A 23,899-nucleotide genomic window follows, 5' to 3' on the forward strand; every position below is an offset into this window, starting at 1 on the left:
CAGGTGGAGAACACGTGACAACACCCCGGCGCCAATGCTGGTGTCACATCCCGTCCGGAAATACGTGGCGCCGATGCACTGCAGCCGACACCCAACCCCACACCCACAACCCCGCCCAACTGGGTCAGGGAAGAGGGAAAGGAAGCAGATGGGATGCATCGCAGTGCCCAGAAATAAACAAAACCATGGAGAGGACAGCGACCCCAGCACTACGAGGCAATAAATGGGGAGGCTGTGCGGCGGCCAAGGTCAGTCCGGCAGCTTCCCATATGTTTAAGCACCAGCGTGACGCTGGGTGCGATCCCGGCTCTAGCGTTTATGCAGGTATACACTCTTTCTTGGCTTACCTTTTACCATTCCTATCACTCTCAATCTATTTGTTATATACACTTTCCATGGCTGTGTCAGCCAGCACTATAATCTGGACATCCTCTCTTCTCTGGTCTACATTACTCTCACTAGATATCTATTTTCTTGCACCCTTAATCTCTCACGTCAATCCTCACTCTTTTGTTGGTGACTTACAGTTGTATTCAAAATTATTCAACCCCCCCCAATGCTGTAACTGGGTTTTAGGGAATTTAGTGTACATTTGTAATTGTATTCAGAATGAAATCCTACAAGGACTTCTTAAAGAACCATATGCAACTAAAATGACATCAATTGGTTTTGTCGGGGTTATTGGGGGTTGATTAAAATAATAATAGGTAAAAAGAAAAATTATTTTTAAAGCCATGTATATTTCATATTATGGCTTCCATGTTGTTTCTAAGGTCAAACAAAGTTCATATATACTTGTTAAACAAAATGTCTCGTACAAGCTTACAAGAGAGCACAGAATTTCAACAATAGGGTCCTATACTTTCAGCAGACATTTCTATTTTCTTTTGTCATAAATAAGCTTATACATTGACATCTCTATCAGATAACAGAAGTTAAGGGGATGGTAGTGTCAGTCTGTCTATAAGTATTTAACAATAGACAATGGCTCAGTGTTTTTCAGCATACATTTAAAGATGAACCATATAAGTTTTCATAGATACATTATTATATGTGAGAAGATATTAGCTATAATTATGTTATTATATTATGTAAGGCATATACATATATATTTAGGAATATTGTATCACATTTTGGGTTTATATTCTCATGGTAGTCATCTTACTTAGACTTAAAACTAAAGTGAAAACGAATTACTTCATGTTAAGGCATGTGGTAGGAGTGTTTATATAAGAATTGCTTTGGACTGGTTTAATGCTCAAGGTGTCGTAAATATTCCCAAACCTAGACTATGTCTGACAGCCCTATGTCACAATCCAAATAAGTAATGGCTATTCACTAGCTAGAGATCAAGAGGTCATCAGATAAGAGTGGTAATTGTTCTAATAAGTATGTTAAATACAAAATCTAATGAACGGTACGATACTGCCCTCTGGAGGCGAAATACCAGGTGCAGTCTTGAGATAATTTCAGATTTCCCATATAAAAATATTATATTGTGTTAAATAATATAATTATTGGAATGGCATTACTTGCCCAGGTGAATTATGGAGATACAGGTGGACATTTATGTATGTACTGGGAGTCTAGACAAAGTTTTATGTTGTGTTATATGATTAATCTCACATATAGAGAAATCATTTAACTTTATTATCCAAGTATGGGGTTAATTATCAAAAGAGGTGTCTATGATCTCACCAGTTTAGGTATAGAATATCCCAACCAATTGGGATAATGTTTCATCCCTCTGGGTTTTACTTATGGTAATTTTTATAGCTCTTTGTTCTTACCATATAAAAGACCAACCCAGATGAGAGAGACGACACACTTTACACTACTGACAACACACCTCACACTTACATCACACACGCTAATACATTACTCGATAGACTCATTCAGGCATACTCTATCTTGATCTACATCATTCATCTGAAACTTGAAGGGAATCCACCATCTTAAGAAAGGCATCCATCTTAGGACTCTGGTACCGCCCATTTGAAGCTAGCGGCCATCTTAAGATCTTAAGTGTGGTAATTATGCCTTGCTATGTTATTTGATTTTATTCAACAATTGTTTATTCCTTCCTTATATGTTTTATATTGCATATTTAAGGGTAATGAGATTACAATCCCAGCCGTATAAACCATGGTAGATTTTTCTCTAAAAAGCTGATTTTTGTTTTTATACATTTTTATTAATATCAGATTAAATGCATTATTTGCAATTTTAAGTCTTCCGTTTTCCATGGCTTATTCTCATTTCATCTGCAGTGGAATGACTTTGGCTATGTGATTACGCAGACCATTGTAGTCTGTTTATATAGAACATTAATTTATGGCTTATATTATACCTGGGAAGAAATGGTAATCTTGCTTTCGTTTTACTTTCGTTTCATTTTGTTTTAGTTTCACTTTCATTATTGAGCTAAACATCACATTGCATTGATTATTTGAAGTTAGTATTTTTATGTAGAGTTATCTTTTTGTGTCACTTCTTGTTTGATCATATATCGTGTTTGCATGTCTTGAGAATAAATATTTTTATATATATTCCATGCTGTAGATTGTACTCACTAAGATTGGTATATGCTTTTAAAAAGAAATTAATCAATTAAAAAGAATTCTCGACATTGATTTATGGCAATAGGTGAAGACTCTCCTTTTTCACAGATCTTTGCTTATTAACCATGAATAAATACACTGCTATATTCAGAGCAGTATAAATATTCTGACATAAGTACGAGCGCAAGATATTTATTATTAAATATTCTTACAGTTTTGTAATACAGTAGTAAATGTTTATTTTGTGAATTCTTCATTGACACAATTGTTCAACCCCTTAAAGACTACCACTCTGAAGAACAGAGGTTCATTGAAGTGTTTTCAATCAGTTATTGAAAACACCTGTGGATGTCAGGGAGCAGCAATAAAGCCTAATAAGCACCAATTAGGCAGCTTTAAAATGACTGTGATACTCAGCTCCTTCTAGACATTTACTGGTGTGGTTACAAACATGGTGAAGTCAAGAGAATGGTCCAGGAAGACAAGAGAAGAGGTGATTATTCTTCACAGGAAGGGCAATGACTATAAGAAAATTGCAAAGATGTTAAACATACCAAGAGACACCATAGGAAGCATCATTCGGAAATTCAAGGCAAAGGGCACTATTGAAACGCTACCTGGTCGTGGCAGAAAGAAGATGCTGACTTCGACTGCTGTGCGCTACCTGAAGCGTCGAGTGGAGAAAAGTCCTCGTGTGACTGCTGAGGAACTGAGAAAAGATTTGTCAGATGTGGGTACTGAAGTTTCTGCTCAGACAATACGGCGCACACTGCGTAATGAAGGCCTCCATGCCAGAACTCCCAGCCGCACCCCCTTGCTGTCTCCAAAGAATAAGAAGAGTCGACTGCAGTATGCCAAAAGTCATGTGGACAAACCACAGAAGTTTTGGGATAGTGTTCTGTGGACTGATGAAACAAAATTAGAACTGTTTGGGCCCATGGATCAACGCTATGTTTGGAGGAGGAAGAACAAGGCCTGTGAAGAAAAGAACACCTTGCCTACTGTGAAGCATGGCGGGGGGTCAATCATGCTTTGGGGCTGTTTTGCTTCTGCAGGTACAGGGAAGCTTCAGCGTGTATGACTGAACTGAGCGAAACCGTAGATCGCTGCAAGACACTTGTGTCAAGCTATGCTTCACGTTTAAAAGCTGTTATAACTGTAAAAGGATGTTGTACTAAGTACTAAGATTGAATGTCACTTGGGGGTTGAATAAAATTGATAATGATGTGATCACAGAAAATAAATTTGTGGTTATTTCATTATAAATGTTATGTTATATTTGTCTGACCTACACGTGCCTCTTTGATTTAATTGTAAGCAGGATGACTGAATGATCAAAATCAATGTCAAACTGGCCAAAACAATCAATTTCAGTGGGGGGTTGAATAATTTTGAATAGAACTGTATGATATCCACTCATTTTTATATTGTCGGTGCGTTTATCATCATTATTTTTCCCTCTATGTGGTTACTCCACATATTACTCTATAATCACTTGTTTCATTTTTTTCTTTTTCCCGTTTTTTTGGGCTTTGGTTCTTGTTCTTTAGCATGAGGAGACATATCTAAAGATGTAGTAGGCTCACTCGTACTCGTACGAGGCAGTTGCCGACCTGCATTGGAGCAGAGAGTGAATAAATGTGGCTCACAAAGCATAGCAACAATGAGACAATAAGCTAACAACACTCCAAAGTGCAACAAAAGATTGGCTACCTAATAAAGAAGGTTGGTTTAAAGCCAAAATAAGAAAAAAAAAATGGCGTGGGCCCCCCCCCCCCATAAAATCCATACAAGACCCTGATCCGAGCACGCAGGAAAAGGGGGGATGGACACCCCCCCTCTCCTGAACCATACCAGGCCACATGCCCTCAACATGGGGGAGGGGTGTACCTTGGGGTACACCACTAATGACACTAAACCTTGGGGTACATCACTAACAACACTGAACCTTGGAGTACATCACTAAAACACTAAACCCAGGGGTACATCACTAATAACACTGAACCTTGGAGTACATCACTAAAACACTAAACCCAGGGGTACACCACTAACAACACTGACCCTTGGGGTACCCCTCTAATAACACTGAACTCAGGATACATCATTAATAACACTGAACTCAGGGTACATCACTATTAACACTGAACTTGGGGTACACCAATAATAACACTGAACTTTGGGGTACACCACTAATATCACTGAACTCAGGTACCCCACTAAAAACACTAAACCCAGGGGTACATCAATATCAACACTGAACCTTGGAGTACACCACTAATAACATTGGACCTTGGAATATCCCACTAATAACACTGAATCTTGGGGTACATCACTAATAACACTGAACGTTGGGGTACACCATGAAAAACACTAAACCCAGGGGTACACCAGTACCAACACTGAACCTTGGAGTAGAAAAATAATACCACTGAACGTCGGGTTACAACACTAATAACACTGAACATTGGGGTACACCACTAGGAACATTGAATCTTGGGGTACATCACTAACACTGCTGAACCTTGTGGTAAGCCTCCAATAACACAGAATCATGAGGTACTCCATCAACAACATGGAAACTTGGAATACACCACTAAGAAAACTAAACCTTGGGGTACATCACTAATAACACTGAACCTTGGGGTACATCACTAATAACACTGAACCTTGGGGTACACCACTAATAACACTGAACCTTGGGGTACACCACTAAGAAAACTAAACCTTGGGGTACGCCACTAATAACACTGACCCTTGGGGTACATCACGATTAATATTCATATCTTTCTTCTCCAGATCAATGATGGAAAGCTGTCCAGTCACAAGGAGATTTGTGAGAATGGTGAAGTCCCGTATCCCATCTACTCTGCTGTAACAAAGGATAAAATGCGCACAAACAGTTCAGGTGATTTTACAAAGATGTAGTAATCCCTTATCCTATGGGAATTATGATTTTTACCATATATTTGGAGGAATACTGATGAGACAAACTGTCCTGGGTTTGGTTTAACCAGAGTTTGGTGAACTTCAGGTCTGATATGGATTTTAAGAGAGACTCCTTGCAAAAACCTAAAAATCCCTACCAGACCCTTTCCAAGCATGCAGCCTGGATGGCTAGGAAAAAGGGGGTTATTCATACACCCCCCTCCTAAACCATACCAGGCCACATGCCCTTAACATGGGGGAGGGGCTGCCTTACCAGGGGGACCTCCTGGCAAAGAACCTTGTCCCCAAGGACCTCTTCCCCATTCTGATAAGCCCCCTAGCTAAGGTTGTGGGGGTCTGTGTGTGGGAAGGGTTATCAGATTTAGGAAGCCCCCTTTAATACTAATGGGGCCCCCAGATACCGCACCCCCACATAAATGAGTATGGCGTACATAGTACCCCTATTCATTCACACAAAAAAGTTGTAACCTATAAATAAAGACACCCAAATATTTGACAAGTTATTTTTACAGAAAATAAAAATCCTCCTAAAATGTCCTTCATTGTAAATCCATCATCAATCACAATGCTCACCACCCAACGGCTCGCTGAAGAAAAAAAAAACGTTGACCCGGCACAGACAATCGATCTCAATGGTAACATTAGCAGAATGACTCCTCCCTGAGCTGCCATAAGCTATATAAGGGAAGGGGCGGAGATAGTGTTGACATCATGGAACAAGTATGGTCATGGCCGGTGCTTCCTTATGAACCAATGACAACGGGAAACTGTAATATATACTGGAGTTGTGGAAATAGTTCTTGTGGAAATATATGATGTGCAGTTTCCACCGAAAAAGGGGCTGAGCAGGCTAAAGTTTGAGCGTTCTAGGTTTGGACTGATCTGTCGTCTCATTCTTAGTGAGGAATAATAAAAACAAACGTTTGAACTTGGGCTGACCGTTATCCAACTGCTCTTATATACTGCTCCCATATACTGCTCCCATATACTGCTCCCATATACTGCTTCCATATACTGCTTCCATATACTGCTCCCATATACTGCTCCCATATACTGCTCCCATATACTGCTTCCATATACTGCTCCCATATACTCCTTCCATATACTGCTCCCATATACTGCTTCCATATACTGCTCCCATATACTGCTTCCATATACTGCTCCCATATACTGCTCCCATATACTGCTCCCATATACTGCTTCCATATACTGCTCCCATATACTGCTTCCATATACTGCTCCCATATACTGCTCCCATATACTGCTCCCATATACTGCTTCCATATACTGCTCCCATATACTCCTTCCATATACTGCTCCCATATACTGCTCCCATATACTGCTTCCATATACTGCTTCCATATACTGCTCCCATATACTGCTTCCATATACTGCTTCCATATACTGCTCCCAAATACTGCTCCCATATACTGCTTCCATATACTGCTCCCATATACTGCTCCCATATACTGCTCCCATATACTGCTTCCATATACTGCTTCCATATACTGCTCCCATATACTGCTTCCATATACTGCTCCCATATACTGCTCCCATATACTGCTCCCATATACTGCTCCCAAATACTGCTCCCATATACTGCTTCCATATACTGCTCCCATATACTGCTCCCATATACTGCTCCCATGTACTGCTTCCATATACTGCTCCCATATACTGCTTCCATATACTGCTCCCATATACTGCTTCCATATACTGCTCCCATATACTGCTCCCATATACTGCTCCCATATACTGCTTCCATATACTGCTCCCATATACTCCTTCCATATACTGCTCCCATATACTGCTCCCATATACTGCTTCCATATACTGCTTCCATATACTGCTCCCATATACTGCTTCCATATACTGCTCCCAAATACTGCTCCCATATACTGCTTCCATATACTGCTCCCATATACTGCTCCCATATACTGCTCCCATATACTGCTTCCATATACTGCTTCCATATACTGCTCCCATATACTGCTTCCATATACTGCTCCCATATACTGCTCCCATATACTGCTCCCATATACTGCTCCCAAATACTGCTCCCATATACTGCTTCCATATACTGCTCCCATATACTGCTCCCATATACTGCTCCCATATACTGCTTCCATATACTGCTCCCATATACTGCTTCCATATACTGCTCCCATATACTGATCCCATATACTGCTCCCATATACTGCTTCCATATACTGCTCCCATGTACTGCTCCCATGTACTGCTCCCATATACTGCTCCCATATACTGCTCCCATATACTGCTCCCATATACTGCTCCCATATACTGCTCCCATATACTGCTTTACCCATTTCATTACAGCCAGAAGGTGAAAGCTCCTTACCTGATACCACCCAGCTTGAGCCCTGCTAATCATTGTCAGGTTCCTATGGTAGTGAGAGCTTGAAAAAATGCGACCTGTTTGGTCCGAGCCCAAATGGGAAGGTGTCCAAAGAGATTGGGAGCCCTAAGCTTTACCTACCACTAAGACTGTCGCTGACAGAAGGGTGACCTGTCCCTACACTACCCACAGGGTCTTAAATAGACTCTGCCACAACTAAGTTGGCTGCCAGAGTCACATGGACAGCCAGCATCCAACCGGATCGCTACCCCAGTGACTCAGGAAACCATGGAGGAATTATGTTCCCCTTAAGTTCTTTCCTGCCTACAGACACGCCCTTATGTTCCTTCTAGTCCTGATGAAGAGGGAGTTCTTGGACCCCTGACTTATGCTGGCTACTTTTTAGATTGTCACCCTAACTTTTATCAGGATAATGTTGCATCTGGACCTCTTAGCAGTGGTGTGACACTTAATTTCCATTTTAGTATAAGGCCAGCGGAGCACTTGTGTAAGTGTAAGGTTTTGCACTTGGGGACTAAAACACATAAAAGCACAATACACTTTAGGGGGGGGGGGGACTTTGGGGGAATCAAAAATTGGGGAAAGATCTGGGAGTCTTGGTAGAGAATAGACTAGGCAATAGCATGCAATGTCAAGCAGCAGTTGCCAAAGCCGGCAGAATATTAGCATGCATAAAGAAAGGGATGTATTCCAGAGATAAGACTATAATCCTTCCACTTTATAAAACTCTGGTCCGACCGCATCTGGAGTATTCTGTCCAGTTCTGGTCGCCAGTCCTCAGGAGGGGTGTGTTGGAGCTGGAGAGAGTCCAGAGAAGGGCAACTAAACTAATTAGGGGATTGGATGACCCTAATTATGAAGAGCGTCTGCAATCGCTTGATTTATTCTCCCTGGAGAAGAGACGCCTGAGAGGGGACATGATAGCAATTTATAAATAGCTCAATTGTGATCTCAGCATAGAAAAAAAGCTGTTCAGTTGAAAGGATTGCATGAGGACTCGAGGGAATACAATGCGATTAGAGGAGAAGCGTTTTAACCTCAGACAACGCAGGGGGTTCTTTACTGTTAGGGCTACAAGATTGTGGAATTCTCTACCACAAGAGGTGGTTTCTGCGGGAAGTATGGTGGCTTTCAAAAGACTCTTGGAGGTACATCTCAAGGATCAGAACATTCAGGGGTATGAGAGATGATTACGGCCACACACACCTACACAGGTTAAACTGGATGGACTATTGTCTTTATTCAACCTCAACTACTATGTAACTATGTAACTATGTAACTTACAGTTTCTCATATTTCTTGTCCTTGATGAAGCTTAGAAGGTCACTGTTTGAACTGGACAGGAAATAGAATTGCTTATCCATTGTGTAGAGGAGACATCTCTGGATGGACAATAATTGGATGAAATTTCTCATTTCAGAAGCCTGGTTTGAGTTCACTCCACACAGGTCCGGATTTCCCGCCCACCATTGCTATGTAAAGACTGAGCATCTGGGATGTAAGTTTAAAGAAGGACGATTATTGGAGGAAAAGCCTGAATATGACTTGATTTATCTTCAAGGTGAGCCGAATTAGAAATGGTCATTATGGAATGAGGCAAAAAATCTTTCTCAGTTACAGTGTAATCTTTCATACGCAAAATCAGTTTTTATTAATTTTGAGATGGAGATTGCATACAAAGAAATATTGGACATAATATTTAGCTTAAGTGTGTAGCGTTTAACCCCAAAGAAGCCACTTGATGTGTCGGGTAGGGATGATCAAACTTTTGAAAAGTTTGGTTCGACCAGAACACCCGAATTTCCCGAAAGTTTGGTTCGGATTCCAGAACCCCATTGAAATCAATGGGACCCAAACTTTGTTAATCAAAAAAACACAATTTTGAAGCCCTAAAACCCAATAAATGCCCCTAAAAAGTGCCTAGGGTTCTGGGTCATGCCAGGGACTATGAATCAGGCAAAAAAAAGTTCTTAAAAATTGTCGTTTTTGATAGAGAGCCGATTATTGAAAAAATTATTTAAAAAAAAAAAAGAGATTTCTGTGGATTCAGTGTCCGGGGGATCTAAAAAGTGTACCTGTGAAGTTTTAGCTATGTAGCATGTCCAGAACCAGAAAAAAATGATTATTTTTCTTAGAATTTCAGTAGCGCAGGGATGGTGTTACCCTCCTTTCACACCTGGGCATTTTTGTTTCAGGCGTTTTTCAGGCATTTGGAGGCAGGCATGACATCTGAACTTCTGTATAGGGGTATATATATATATATATATATATATATATATATATATATGTGTGTGTGTGTGTGTGTGTGTGTGTATACATATATATGCACATATATATATATATATATATATATATGTGTATACCCCTAACCCAAAATCTGCATAGTGGGGTCACCCTGACATGGCAGAGTTCGGTCACCCTGGTATGGCAGGCAGAGTCAGCTAAACTACACTTCGGTCACCCTGACATGGCAGAGTTCGGTCACCCAGGTATGGCAGAGTTAGGTCACCCTAAACTCCGGTCACCCTGACACTTAAAAGTATCCCTACAGAAACTAGATTATTGAATCTAACTATAGTGGTATATAGTACCCTAACTACACTGCATATCCCTTTCCTCACACTAAAACAACAGCTCCATACAGCAGGAGAAACACACATGCTTCCACTCTCTTCAAAAGCCTCTGTATTACATTGCTAGAGGTTAGGCGGGGCTACATTATATACTGGGAGGGCTTATTCACTCATGATTGGCCTCTGGACCCCGTAGTGACTCCAATCACATTCCTAGCATTCTCCTGCCCCCTTCATTGGCTTTTACTGATGTTTCTGGGCCAACCACGGGCTTTTAAAGCCCACTTCCTGTCCCATTGCATTTTGGGCGGTTCTGGTGACCGAATTCAGAACTTTTACCGCAAAAAGTTTGCAATTCAGCCGAATTTCGAACACCCAATGTTCGGGTCGAACCGATGGTCGACCTGAACCGTTCGATTCATCCCTAGTGTCTGGTTCTCTGTTCCTGCCCCCACGACTCTGCTGACATCTCTGTACTCTCTGACACACCTGTTCATGAACACCAGCAACTGACACTGAGCTGTTTAAGTTGTATTCAAGTGTTTTGTGTAAATACAGAGCGATCGTAAATGCATACATTTATGGAGAGAGAGGTTATACTGAATTGGATTCACCATTAATGGTTAGAACTAGTGATCGACCGATATCGGTTTTTCGTTGCCGATGCCGATATTTTGGCCAATGCATATCGATATCGGCCGATCTGCGCCAATATTTTCGTACATTTGTTTTTTTTTTTTTCTTGACAGGTACTCTTGTGGAGGGATCTTGGGGTCTATAAGACCCCAAACCCCTCCTCTGCACTTAAAAGCATTCAAAACGCCAAGTTTGGCTTTTTTGATTGCTGTCATTTTTTTAAATCTGGCGCCAGTACCCGAATGCGGCTTTGATCGGGTCTTCGACGGCCGTGCAGGCTGGTTGCCCGGGTCTCCTGGTGGGACGGGAGATCCGGGTGAGCCGTGGAAAGCGGCAGGAGGGGGGGGGGGATTCCCCTTCCGCTCCTTGTAATGACCGCCATGCGGCTTCTCAACAGCATTGTTTGTCATTACAAGACAGCCGACTGTCGGCTATGGACGCCAGTACCGGGGTGATGACTCTAGCTGCAGGCATCACGCTCCCGAAATATCGTCAATATCGGTAACCTCCGGGGCCAATTACAATATATGGGGGAAAGTGCATATTGGCCCCCAATATATCGGCTGATCCCTAGTTAGAACACAGTAGTTAACAATCAAACATCAGCACATAGTAATTTTGTAGTATTAGGGATGGGCGAGCGGTTTGCCCCTGAACATTGCCTGTCGAATGTTCGCCAAACACCCAAATTTTTTGGGCACTCAGCATTATGTTCACCTGCCAAGCGCACAGTGAGTTTATAGGTTGTCAAGGAACGGGCCGGAAAGCTGGCTGCCGCGTCCTTAACAACGGATGAGTCATCCACTGACAGCTAAATGAAAAATAAAAATAGAAATATTGCTGAATTTGCTGTTATTAGCAAACTGTTTAAAAAAACTGTGTGGCAACCCCCCCCCCCCCCCCCCCAATTCAGGTCTGGTATGGATTGGAAGGGAAACCCCATGCCAAAAGGAAGAGAAAAAAAGTGGGGGTCCCCCAAAATCCATACCAGACCCTTAGGTATGGTGTGGATTTTGAGGGGAACCCCCACACCATACTTAAAATAAAAAATGGCGTGGGATCCTCCGCAAAATCCATTCTAGACCCTTATCCGAGCATGCAGCCTAGCAGGCCAGGAAAGGGGGGGGGGGCAGCAAGCGCCCCCCTCCTGAACCATATCAGACCACATGCCCTCAACATAGGGGGGGTCTGCGGGCAGGGGGCTTATCGGAATCTGGAATTCTTTGGACACAGCAGATCACAGACTGGGATACATGGTCCAATTAAATTGCTGCCACCCCAGTCCCAGTGTCATCAGACCAGTGTAGCCAGCAACATTGTTCCTAATCCTTGCCACACCAGTCCTAATGATAAAAAACCAGTCCAAATCAATAATATTGTTCTTTATTGTTGCTACATCTGTCCTGGAGTCATCAAACCAGTGTGCCATCCAGCAACAGTGTTCCTGATTGCTGCCACACCAGTTCCAGTGTTAAAAACAAAAGTGTAGCCATTAACAGCATTCCTGATCACCGCCACACAAGTCCCAGTGTCACCAGACCAGTGTCAATGTCACCAGACCAGTGTTAGTGTCACCAGACCAATGTAAGCAACCAACAGTGTTCTTGATTGCTGCCACACCAGTTACAATGTCACCAGGCCAGTGCAACCAACAAGAATTTTTCTTATCACCGCCATACCAGTGCAGTGTTGCCTCTGCCTGCCACTTGTATTGACCTTGGCCAATTTTCCTGCCTGCTGCCTGGACTAATTCTTTATTTGTTTGCCAACACCTTTCATGCCTGCTGCCTGGACTGATCCTTTACTGGTTTGCTGACCACTTTTATGCCTGCTGCCTGGACTGATCCTTTACTGGTTTGCTGACCATGACTCTGCCCGCCGCCTGAACTGATCTATCTGCATGTCCCACTGACTATGTTCCTTTTAGACACCAGTCCCAGCCATTCCCTGCAGACAACTGCTCTCCTGAGACCACAGGAAATCTTTTATGGAAATCAGTGAGTATGGCATTCCTAGGGGCAGCCATGTACCAGTAGGCTAGGCCTGCTTGGCTTATAGGAACTGGGGCTGCTGTTGGTGACACTACACTAAGTTATATTCCCTGACCACTCTTTTAGAGATGACCGTTATATTACATTGGTTTTGTTACAATTGGTTGATTTGTGTAATCCACTACATACAATATCTGGTATATAATCAGCCCATACACTAAAAAAGTTTCACACATGTGGAATTTTCATAGTCAGGAGTCATAGAAGAATGTGTTTTGGGGTGACATTAAAAGTACACTACATTGCCAAAAGTATTGGGACGCCTGCCTTTACATACACATGAACTTTAATGTCATCCCAGTCTTAGTCCATAGGGTTCAATATTGAGTTGGCCCACCCTTTGCAGCTATAACAGCTTCAACTCTTCTGGGAAGGCTGTCCACAAGGTTTAGGAGTGTGTCTATGGGAATGTTTGACCATTCTTTCAGAAGCACATTTGTGAGGTCAGGTACTGATGCTAGACGAGAAGGCCTGGCTCGCAATCTACGCACTAATTCATCCCAAAGGTGTTCTATCGGGTTGAAGTTAGGACTCTGCAGGCCAGCCACGTTCCTCCACTCCAAACTCATCCACACTATATTTCTAAAAGAATTGGGCCACCCCTCTAAATCATTTGGTGGAATGGGGATGAAGGTGTGGGGTTGTTATTCAGGGGTTGAGCTTGGCCCCTTAGTTACAATGAAGGGAACTCTTAAGGTGTTAGCATATCAAGTTATTTTGGACAATTTCATGCTCCCAACTTTGTGGGAGGAGTTTGGGGATGGCCCCTTCCTGTTCTAACATTACTGCACACCACTGCACAAAGCAAGGTCCATAAAGACATGGATGAGTGAATTTGGGGAGGAGGAACTTGACTGACCTGCACAGAGTCCTGACCTCAACCCAATAGAACACCTTTGGTATGAATTAGAGCAGACACTGCAAGCCAGGACTTCTCTCCAACATCAGTGCCTGACCTCACAAATGCGCTTCCGGAAGAATGGTCAAACATTCCCATAGACACACTCCTAAACCTTGTGGACGGCCTTCCCAGAAGAGTTGAAGCTGTTATAGCTGCAAAGGATGGGCCAACTCAATATTGAACCCTACGGACTAAGACTGGGACGCCATTAAAGTTTATGTGTGTCTACTCTAAAGGCAGGCATTCCCAATACTTTTGGCAATAAAGGGTATGCACAGTATCTCACAAAAGTAAGTACATCCCTCATATTTTTGTAAATATTTTATTCTATCTTTTCATGTGACAACACTGAAGAAATGACACTTTGCTACAATGTAAAGTAGTGAGTGCACAGCTTGTATAACAGTGTAAATTTGCTGTCCCCTCAAAATAACTCAACACACAGCCATTAATGTCTAAACTGCTGGCAACAAAAGTGAGTACACCCCTTAAGTGAAAATGTCCAAATTGGGCCCAATTAGCCATTTTCCCTCCTCAGTGTCATGTGACTCATTAGTGTTACAAGGTCTCAGGTGTGAATGGGGAGCAGGTGTCTTAAATTTGGTGTTATCACTCTCACTCTCTCATACTGGTCACTGGAAATTCAACATGGCACCTCATGGCAAAGAACTCTCTGAGGATCTGAAAAAAAGAAATGTTGCTCTACATAAAGATGGCCTAGGCTATAAGAAGATTGCCAAGACCCTGAAACTGAGCTGCAGCACGGTGGTCAAGACCATACAGAGGTTTAACAGGACAGGTTCCACTCAGAACAGGCCTCGCCATGGTGGACCAAAGAAGTCGAGTGCATGTGCTCAGCGTCATATCCAGAGGTTGTCTTTGGGAAATAGACGTATGAGTGCTGCCAGCATTGCTGCATAGGTTGAAGGGGTGGGGGGTCAGCCTGTGAGTGCTCAGACCATACGCCGCACACTGCATCAAATTGGTCTGCATGGCTGTCGTCCCAGAAGGAAGCCTCTTCCAAAGATGATGCACAAGAAAGCCCGCAAACGGTTTGCTGAAGACAAGCAGACTAAGGACATGGATTGCTGGAACCATGTCCTGTGGTCTGATGAGACCAAGATTCATTTATTTGGCTCAGATGGTGTCAAGCGTGTGTGGCGGCAACCAGTTGAGGAGTACAAAGACAAGTGTGTCTTGCCTACAGTCAAGCATGGTGGTGGGAGTGTCATGGTCTGGGGCTGCATTAATGCTGCCAGCACTGGGAAGCTACAGTTCATTGAGGGAACCATGAATGCCAACATGTACTGTGACATACTGAAGCAGAGCATGATCCCCTCCCTTCAGAGACTGGGCCCCAGGGCAGTATTCCAACATAATGACCCCAAACACACCTCCAAGACGACCTTGCTAAAGAAGCTGAGGGAGGGTAAAGGTGATGGACTGGCCAAGCATGTCTCTAGATATAAACCTCATTGAGTGTCTGTGGGGCATCCTCAAATGGATGGTGGAGGAGCGCAAGGACTCTAAATCCACCAGCTCCGTGATGTCGCCATGGAGGAGTGGAAGAGGCCTCCAGTGACAACCTGTGAAGCTCTGGTGAACTCCATGCCCAAGAGAGTTAAAGCAGTGCAGGAAAATAATGGTGGCCACACAAAATATTGACACTTTGGGCCCGATTTGGACATTTTCACTTAGGGGTGTACTCACTTCTGTTGCCAGCGGTTTAGACATTAATGGCTGCATGTTGAGTTATTTTGAGGGGACAGAAAATTTACACTGTTATACAAGCTGCACACTCACTACTTTACACTGTAGCAAAGTGTAATTTCTTCAGTGTTGTCACATGAAAAGATAGAATAAAATATTTACAAAAATGTGAGGGGTGTACTTACTTTTGTGAGATACTGTACATGCTGTGTGGGAGAAATATCTTATTATATTGACAACTTTGTGTAAAAAAAAATATTTCCTTTTTACATTTTCCAAAAAACTTGTGGCAAAAAAATAAAGTCTTCCAAAAACTCATTATGCCTCTTAAAAAAAATACATTGGGGGTAAAAGTTGGGGCATTTGTCCAAACACCCGAATAGCTAATGTTCAATCTGAACCTAGGTTCACACCAAACCGCCAGCTCATCCCTAATAATCACAACACAGCAGACAATATTAGTCTCAGATGAATAGGATATGGATGAAAGGGGAGAGATCACAGCAAACACCTTCATTTTATAACATCAGCATTGTAAGAACAATGCAAAAAATTATTATTACTGACAATCCAATATAAGGTAACTTTCATTGTTGTGAGCTCTGCCTGTTAGCTTTTCACAGCTTTTCTGGATTCCCAGCATGCTTTGCAGCTTCTCTATTGTTAGGGACTATATATCCCATGGTACCTTGCTAATTCCTGTATTCTGCCACCTCCCAGAAGGCAGGCTCTGTAAAATGTGACACAGCAGTGTCTTCTCACAGGACATGGTGACTCCGTGTCCCAGAATTCCAGGAGGTAAAGTTAATTTGCTACCCTCACTAAGGCAGTCTTCTTTTCTCTGCAGGAATGTGGGGCAGTGCGCCCGGCGCTGATTGGGTTAAGCTGTTCTTACGAGGTAGGTGTTCAACATTTACTGCTTAAAACTCTTCTACATGAAAGGATTCTCAGCTTAACAAATCATACAGCCAACCTCTCTCTAATTGATGCAGCAATTAAGGAATAATTTTAAAATAAGAAAAAAAAAATAAAAAATAAAATCTCTGTACCGTTTTATTTACCTAAATCTGTGGTTACACAACACGCTGGTCCTGAGTGTTATATCCTACTTAGTGGAAGGTTCCATTTCTGGGTGACATGGGCATTTCCTATTGGCTGCCCAGTGTGAGGTTCTCTCAGGATCTAGAAGACCAGATCATGTCACAATGAAGGGGACCATCGGCACAGCAGTGCTGGGTCACCAGTCTCCATTTCTGAAAGATGCACCTACATAGGGGATATGATGACCAGATTTAAGTGAGAAAGAAGAAGTATTTACATTCTTTAAATATGTAAATTGGTGGGAGAAGGGTGGAGGAAGAGTGGGGGCGGGGACAATATTTGGCTGGAGAGCGGCTTTTATTTTCTCATCAATACATTTGAATTGTAGAAAAATGACAACTTACAGAAGGTAGAGGACACAAGTTCATGTTTGTGACTGTTATGAGCAATATATTCGTATAACAGAGAACCATTCTAAGATAATCAAACAATAAGTATCAATAAAAACTTGTTTAACCACTTGCCGACCTGCCATTGTCTATATACGGCAGCAGGTTCCCGTGAATCGCTGTATCTGTATGGCGGTCCATGGGAGTAATCCTGGGTGCACACACGCGTCCACTTGCCAGCAGGGAAGCCGATCCCCCGTGCCGGTGGCTGCAATCGCTCCCCGTGAAGAGACAGCGACAGTCTGCTGTTGTAAACACAGCAGACCGTTGTTCTCTCAGCTATCAACACACAGCTCCTGTGATCCTCCAATTTAGGAACACAGGTCTCTGTGTTGATTGCATAAGCCCATCCCCCTCACAGTTGGAAAACACCCCCTAGGCTCACATTTAACCGTTTGATCGCCCCTGAGTTAACCCCTTTCCTACCAGTGTCATTATTACAGTAACAGTGCATATTTTTAGCACCGATTACTGTAGTTGTACGGATCCTATAGTCTCTATGAGAGAGATCCGTGCAGCTTCTCCTGAAATCCCAGTCGAAGTAACACCAAGAAGTGAAAATAGCTCCCAATCCCCCAAACATGAGTCGAGACTTCATGAAGGGGTTAAAACAAACTCTTTATTGAACAGTCACACAGAATTTATATACAGCATGGACCTCCTCCTTCTCATCAAATTGCCACACACAGGTCAGGGGTTGACTGATTACATTATCATATGCAGATGAAATTGTATACAGCAGGAGTTCCCAAACTGTGGGTCGGGACCCACTGGTGGGTCGCAAGCTGCGTTTGAGTGGGGCGTGCTGAGACGGAAATCACCGAGAGCGGGCCCGCTTATATTGGGCTGTGCGAGCCGGCGCAAATTACAGAGAGCCAGAGCAGTCAAATCGCGATGGATTCAGGACCCCGCCCACTCAGTTTTTTACGGAGGCTGGTCTGCATTTCCCTTGAGGAGGATACTTGCATCAGTGAGTACGTATGTGGGCTGTTATATAGCATATGTTCATGGGGTGCAGAGCCAGCTCCTTGGTCCTGCTGGCGGCAGCGGTGTTGGCTAGACTGGCAGCGGGATTCTCTCAGCTATAGCGGGCAGAGACGGCAGCCTAGGTGTCATAGGAGGACCAGGTGGCCCGGCAGTGTCAGGAGTTCATGGCAGCTTCTGTGACCCCAGTAGAGGATCTGAAGGAGAAGAGCCAGGACACCAAGACCAGCATAGAGCTCCTCATCATGGAAACTCTGTGTGAGGTGTGCTGGGCCCTAGAGAGGGCAAACAGGGGCTTCACCTTCACTGTGGACCGCTGGAAGAGGAAGGAGGGTGAGTGCCATATAGCCTGCTGATCACTGTCCTGGGGTGGTTGATTTCTGTCCTCTGCCTGCCTTATACTGTCTATGACGGTGCTGATTACTTACAACTCCGCTTATATGCCACACTTGCCACAGGTTTCTGACCCCTCACTTAGAACATCTGGCAAGTTCATTCAATAATTATTTGAAAAGTAGTACATTTATATTTTTAATTTAACATCTCTCTCCCTTTAAATATGCATTATTATTATTATTTGCATTTATATAGCGCCAGAAATTTCTGTAGAGCTTTACAGCATTCAATTACAAGCAAGTGGATCCCGAAAAATAACTGTATTCAGAAGTGGGTCTCGGCCCAAAAAAGTTTGGGAAGCCCTGCATTACTCCAAACCTTCCCTTTCTGTACCTCATGTAGCATGGCAATTCCTAAAGTATAACAAACCTAGAAGCAAGGGTATTTCCGTGTTCCACTCGCTCCCGAAGAATAAACTGATTTTTCTTAAAACATCCCCAATGTGGTTACGGGAAATTGATCTACAAATTGATCCCTGAAAACCAATGGCTTACAGCCATAACATACTCTCTCAACAAACCACTCATTGCATAAACCATTGGGAACTTTCACAAAAAATCCTCTCTTGGTGGTACTTAACACCAAAGTTCTCACCTCATATCTCCTCCCTGTGTTGAAGAAACTGCAACCAAACTGGCACCCTCATCCATGTCTTATGTTATGGTCATGCAAAAGCTTAACAAGCTACTGGCATAACGTTTTCCAGTTATTATCACAAGTGACTGTTTTTTTTCTTAAACCAGACCCAGCACTTGCCTTACTACACTGAGGTATAGAAAATATCCCTAAAGAATTCCATAGTATAACTGTACTTATTTTGATAGCCGCAAAAGCGCTCATAACGAGGCTCTGACGATCAGGTAAAGCTCCTAATGTCTCAGAAATTATTATGTACCTCAACCTCACCTTTGAATATGAAAAGGCTTTGGCTATTAGTACTAACATGTATCCCAATATCCCAAAAATTTGGGGACAGTAGCCTCCAATGACTCCCAAATAAACCCACAAGTGTGCTCCCTGGTTGCTTTACTCTCCTTAACCACTTCTGGACCGGAAGATTTTCCCCCTTAACCGCTTGCCGACCACCATAAGTACATATACTGTGGCGGTCAGCCCCGTGCAGGCAAAGTGACGTATGGGTATGTTACTCGCCTGTGAGCCAATAGGGGGCGAGCGCCCTTTAAGTGGGCCCGCTCTAAGTGATTTCCGTCTCAGCACGCCCCACTCAAACGCAGCTCGCGACCCACCAGTGGGTCCCAACCCACAGTTTGGGAACTCCTGGAGTAATGTTTTAGGAATGTTGCCATCCATAAGTAATTGAATACTTCCTGAGGTGAAATGTTGAAGGAATTTTGTAAGACTGCAAAGGATAAAGGTTTGGAGTCATTTAGTAGATCCTCTATCCAAAGGACTCCAGATTCTGTCCACCTTTTCATGGATAAGTGGGGGATATGGAATTTGAGGGCTGAGATAGGGGTCTTGGTTTTTGTTTCAAGAGTCCTATAGATGTTTTGTTGATTTATGTTCTCCAGGCAGTAAATGCTGCTTTTATGGTAACTGGAAGGGAAGTATTATCTATTTTCCTCCAGCTACAGTATCTGCTGGTAGAAGACCTTTGAGATCCTTAGTATGGATTACTGAGGATTCTATGTCTAGCCATACGTTGTCTGGGGATGGGGTGAACCATTGTTTTAGTTGGTTTAATTGAGTAGCAGCACAGTCTGGTATGTCTACGGAGCCCACTCCTCCATACCTTCGGTGTTTAATAAGGTGACTGTGGGGACAACGGGCTCTTCTGCCTTTCCGAACAAACCTCTTGTGTATGGATACAAGGGATTTTATGTATGGGGAGTTCACCGGGATAGGCTGAGTCCTGAATAGATAAAGAATTTGTGGTAGAATCATTATTTTTAGTGTAGCCAATCTGCCCATCCAGAAGAGCTGGCATTTTGAGTATTGATGACTTTCAGTTTGCAATTTACTAATAAGCGGTTTGTAGTTAGCCTCATTTAAATGTTATGTAGGGAAATGTCAAGGTGATGCCTAGGTAAGGTATCCCCTTTGTTGACCAGGAGTAAGGGAAGTTCTGTGATAGGCGTATGCGGGCCCCATTTGGGATCCCAAGGTCTAAGATCAAGGATTTGGAAAAATGTACTTTGTAGTGCGAAATAGTGCTTAAAAGGTTTAAAATTTGATGGGCCTGGGGGAGTGAGGTTAAGGGATTCGTGAGCATTAGAATGATGTTGTCTTCAAAAAGGTTGATAACATGTGGGCGGGTGTGGAAAAAAAAAAAAACAGAGATGGGATGGGTTCTAATAGTCTCTGCTAGAGGCTCTATCATCAAATTAAAGATGGATGGGGAGAGGGGACATCCTTGTCTCGTACCATTTGAGATGGAGGAGGATTTGGAGAGAAGGATGGAGGGGCTGTGGGAACAGGACATGTCATTTTGGCCTAGGCAAGAATGGCAGTGGGGGATGGGCATCTGGCATAAAAAAAATTAAACTGTCTATCATAGTATTTTTTAACTGTAATAATGTTTTTTTTTTTTAATTAAAATAATGTTAAAAAATGTATTGTTTTACAGAAATGTACAAAAAATTGATCAAAGGCCTGACTGGAGGTAAGAAGACGACTTTAGACCTCTTTGCAAATCCAAATCACCAGTAAAGTAAAATGTTGGGTGCTTCCTGAGGTCACCTACCTGTCTATTTATTACATCCCGTATGTCCGAGTTTACCCTAAAGAATGTGATAGGTTATACGCTCGCTTTTCCTTTTTTTGTTAATGTTTTAAATACAGTGAAGATATCCCAACACTGGAAACTTACAGAGACCCACTGACATTTTCTTTAATTCTGCTTTAATTCCTCAAACCTCTTAAGATATCAGCCCCACAGGGAGTGCGTTGTTTTCAATGAGTTGCCTTCAGTGGTGGCTGGTGCTCCATGGGCTGGGGGGGCGGCAGACAGACCACACCATACCCCCCCAGACCACACCAGCTCCAGCTCGCACACCATACCACCCCATTCCCCCCCATCGCTGGCTCACTCACCCTGGACTGACGTGGAGGGAAGTCAGTGGCGGCGGCGGCTTTCCCCCGGCAGCGGCGGCGACAGCAGCTTCCCTTGCGTCTCCTCCCTCCTCCTCCTCCTTGGCCAATAGCATGGCTTTTCCTTTCGGCCAATCAGGAAATGGGTCTCAGGACTCGCTTCCTGATTGACTGGGAGGAGAATCTGTGTGATAATAGCGAATATTCATTCGCTATTGTCACACAACTGGGTGGGCTCAGGGCGTAGTACTCTGCGCCCCGAGCCTACCCTTTTTTAGAGCCTATTAGAGCCTCTGGTTCTAATCACGTGCTTAAAAAAAAACCTTTTGGAATCAATGCGTCCGGCGCCCTGCTTGTAGCTTAGTGGGCCGGACGCATGGATGGGGGCGGGGCGGTGCCCCTACGCCCCCAATGGACGGGCCACCACTGGTCGAATTATAGACTTGAATTGTGCTCTTTAGCATTAAAAAGCAAGAAACAAAGTAATCAGCAAACACGGCTTCCCCCTTATAAGTATAAAACTGCAAAGGATATATAAAATACGGTTTTTAAACCATTAAAGTGAATGTAAACCCAATGAATTACCTTCCTATTTGCTCCCTGTTGAGCTCTGATGTATTCTGTAGGTGTATCAAGAAAAGTATTTCCAGGAAGGAAAAAAAAATGGGCTTTTAAATGGGAACTCCCAAACAACATTCAAATGTAGCACAAACATTTCATTACAATGTACAAAAATATTTTTATTATTCGACATTCAGTGTAACAAACACATTGACATTAAAGCATGGGTCATATACAGCCAATAGTACATAGCAGATAAAACAAAGACATAAATTACAGTATAACGAATATAGGTACAAAATATGCCAACATGTTTTGTGGTGTCCCGCTTCTTCAAGGATTTTGTTTGTCTGCATATACTTTGCAGATGTCAAAAAAGGGAAGTATCGGATATTTTCCAGTTTGAGGGAGACCAAATAAGAAGTGCATCAAAAACCAGGGGTACCCAAATATTGCTGCTCCAAAACTGTATTATACAGACTGAAGCAGAATGGGGGCCTAGCATTACCCAATTTATGGTGGTACTACCAAGCTGCACAAAAACCATGGGTACCAAAATATTGCCCAGGGATACCTTAGGACTTTCCGTTATAGAAAGGAAAATCTACCCCAATAGGCTCGTCGTTGTAAATGGGGGACAGCATTCTTATATCCAGCATCGTACCATACAGATCAATCCGTCTCAGAGGCATATAGACCCACAGTCAGATGCCTGGGTCTCCTGAGACCCCACCATGTCAGCACTGGAACCCCCCCCCCCTGGGTTCTAGTGCTGTCCATATGCCTCTGAGATGGATTGATCTGTATGATATGATGCTGGATATAAGAATGCTGTCTCCCATTTACAACGACGAGCCTATTGGGGCAGATTTTCCTTTCTATAATGGAAAGTCCTAATGTATCCCTGGGCAAGTGACAATATTTGGGTACCCGTGGTTTTTGTGCAGCTTGGTAGTACCACCATAAATTGGGTAATGCTAGGCCCCCATTCTGCTTCAGTCTGTATAATACGGTTTTGGAGCAGCGATGTCCCGTGTCCCCCCCAAGACAAAGCAAATGATTTTAGATTGAAATGTATTTAGGTGAGTTTTCTTCACTGGGATAGAGAGGGACCTGAAGAGATAGAGAATCCTGGGACAGAGTGTAATATTAACCAAACTGATTCTGCCCAGCGAAGAAAGATCTTAGACCAGGCTTGCAAGTCTTCTTCTAGTTTTTTAAACATAGGAGGATAGTTTATGAAATATAAATTGTCCACGCTTCTAGATAGAATAATCCCTAAGTAAAGGATAGAATTAGTGCTCCAAGAAAAGAAAAAGTGGGTTCTCAACCTGTCCACTAAAGAGGTCGGGACTGAAATATTTAATGGATTTAGAGATATTGACCTGAAGACCCGAGGCCTGTCCAAAGTCCCTATTTAGTTTAAGGATATTGGGTATGGAGATAAGGGATGAGGTAAGAAAAAGGAGAAGATCATCAGCGAATAACACACATTCGTGTTCATGTGGGCCGCATAGGACACCATTAATGTCTAGATGATTCCTAATGGTTATAGCTAAGGTTTCAATTGCTATGGCAAAGATGAGTGGAGACAAGGGGCATCCCTGTCTAGTTCCTTTTGCTATTGAGATCGAATCCGAATAATGACCGAATAATTTGATC

The 23,899-nt window shown here is 43.0% G+C and overlaps 1 protein-coding gene across 1 annotated transcript in view; it reads left to right on the plus strand.

The window, feature by feature from the left end:
• LOC309550682 (cytosolic phospholipase A2 gamma-like) overlaps nt 1-23,899 on the plus strand; it is a gene marked incomplete at its 3' end in the record, with an annotated part of 223,268 nt that overhangs the window by 116,653 nt on the left and 82,716 nt on the right. The window contains exons 6-8 of the mRNA XM_082251017.1: nt 5,358-5,466; nt 9,305-9,445; nt 16,603-16,653. Of these exons, the coding sequence (XP_082107143.1) occupies nt 5,358-5,466; nt 9,305-9,445; nt 16,603-16,653 (301 nt within the window). The remainder of the gene's footprint in view (nt 1-5,357; nt 5,467-9,304; nt 9,446-16,602; nt 16,654-23,899) is intronic.

This window comes from Pelophylax lessonae (assembly GCF_965119305.1).
Source record: "Pelophylax lessonae genome assembly, chromosome: 1".
NCBI lineage: Eukaryota > Metazoa > Chordata > Amphibia > Anura > Ranidae > Pelophylax > Pelophylax lessonae.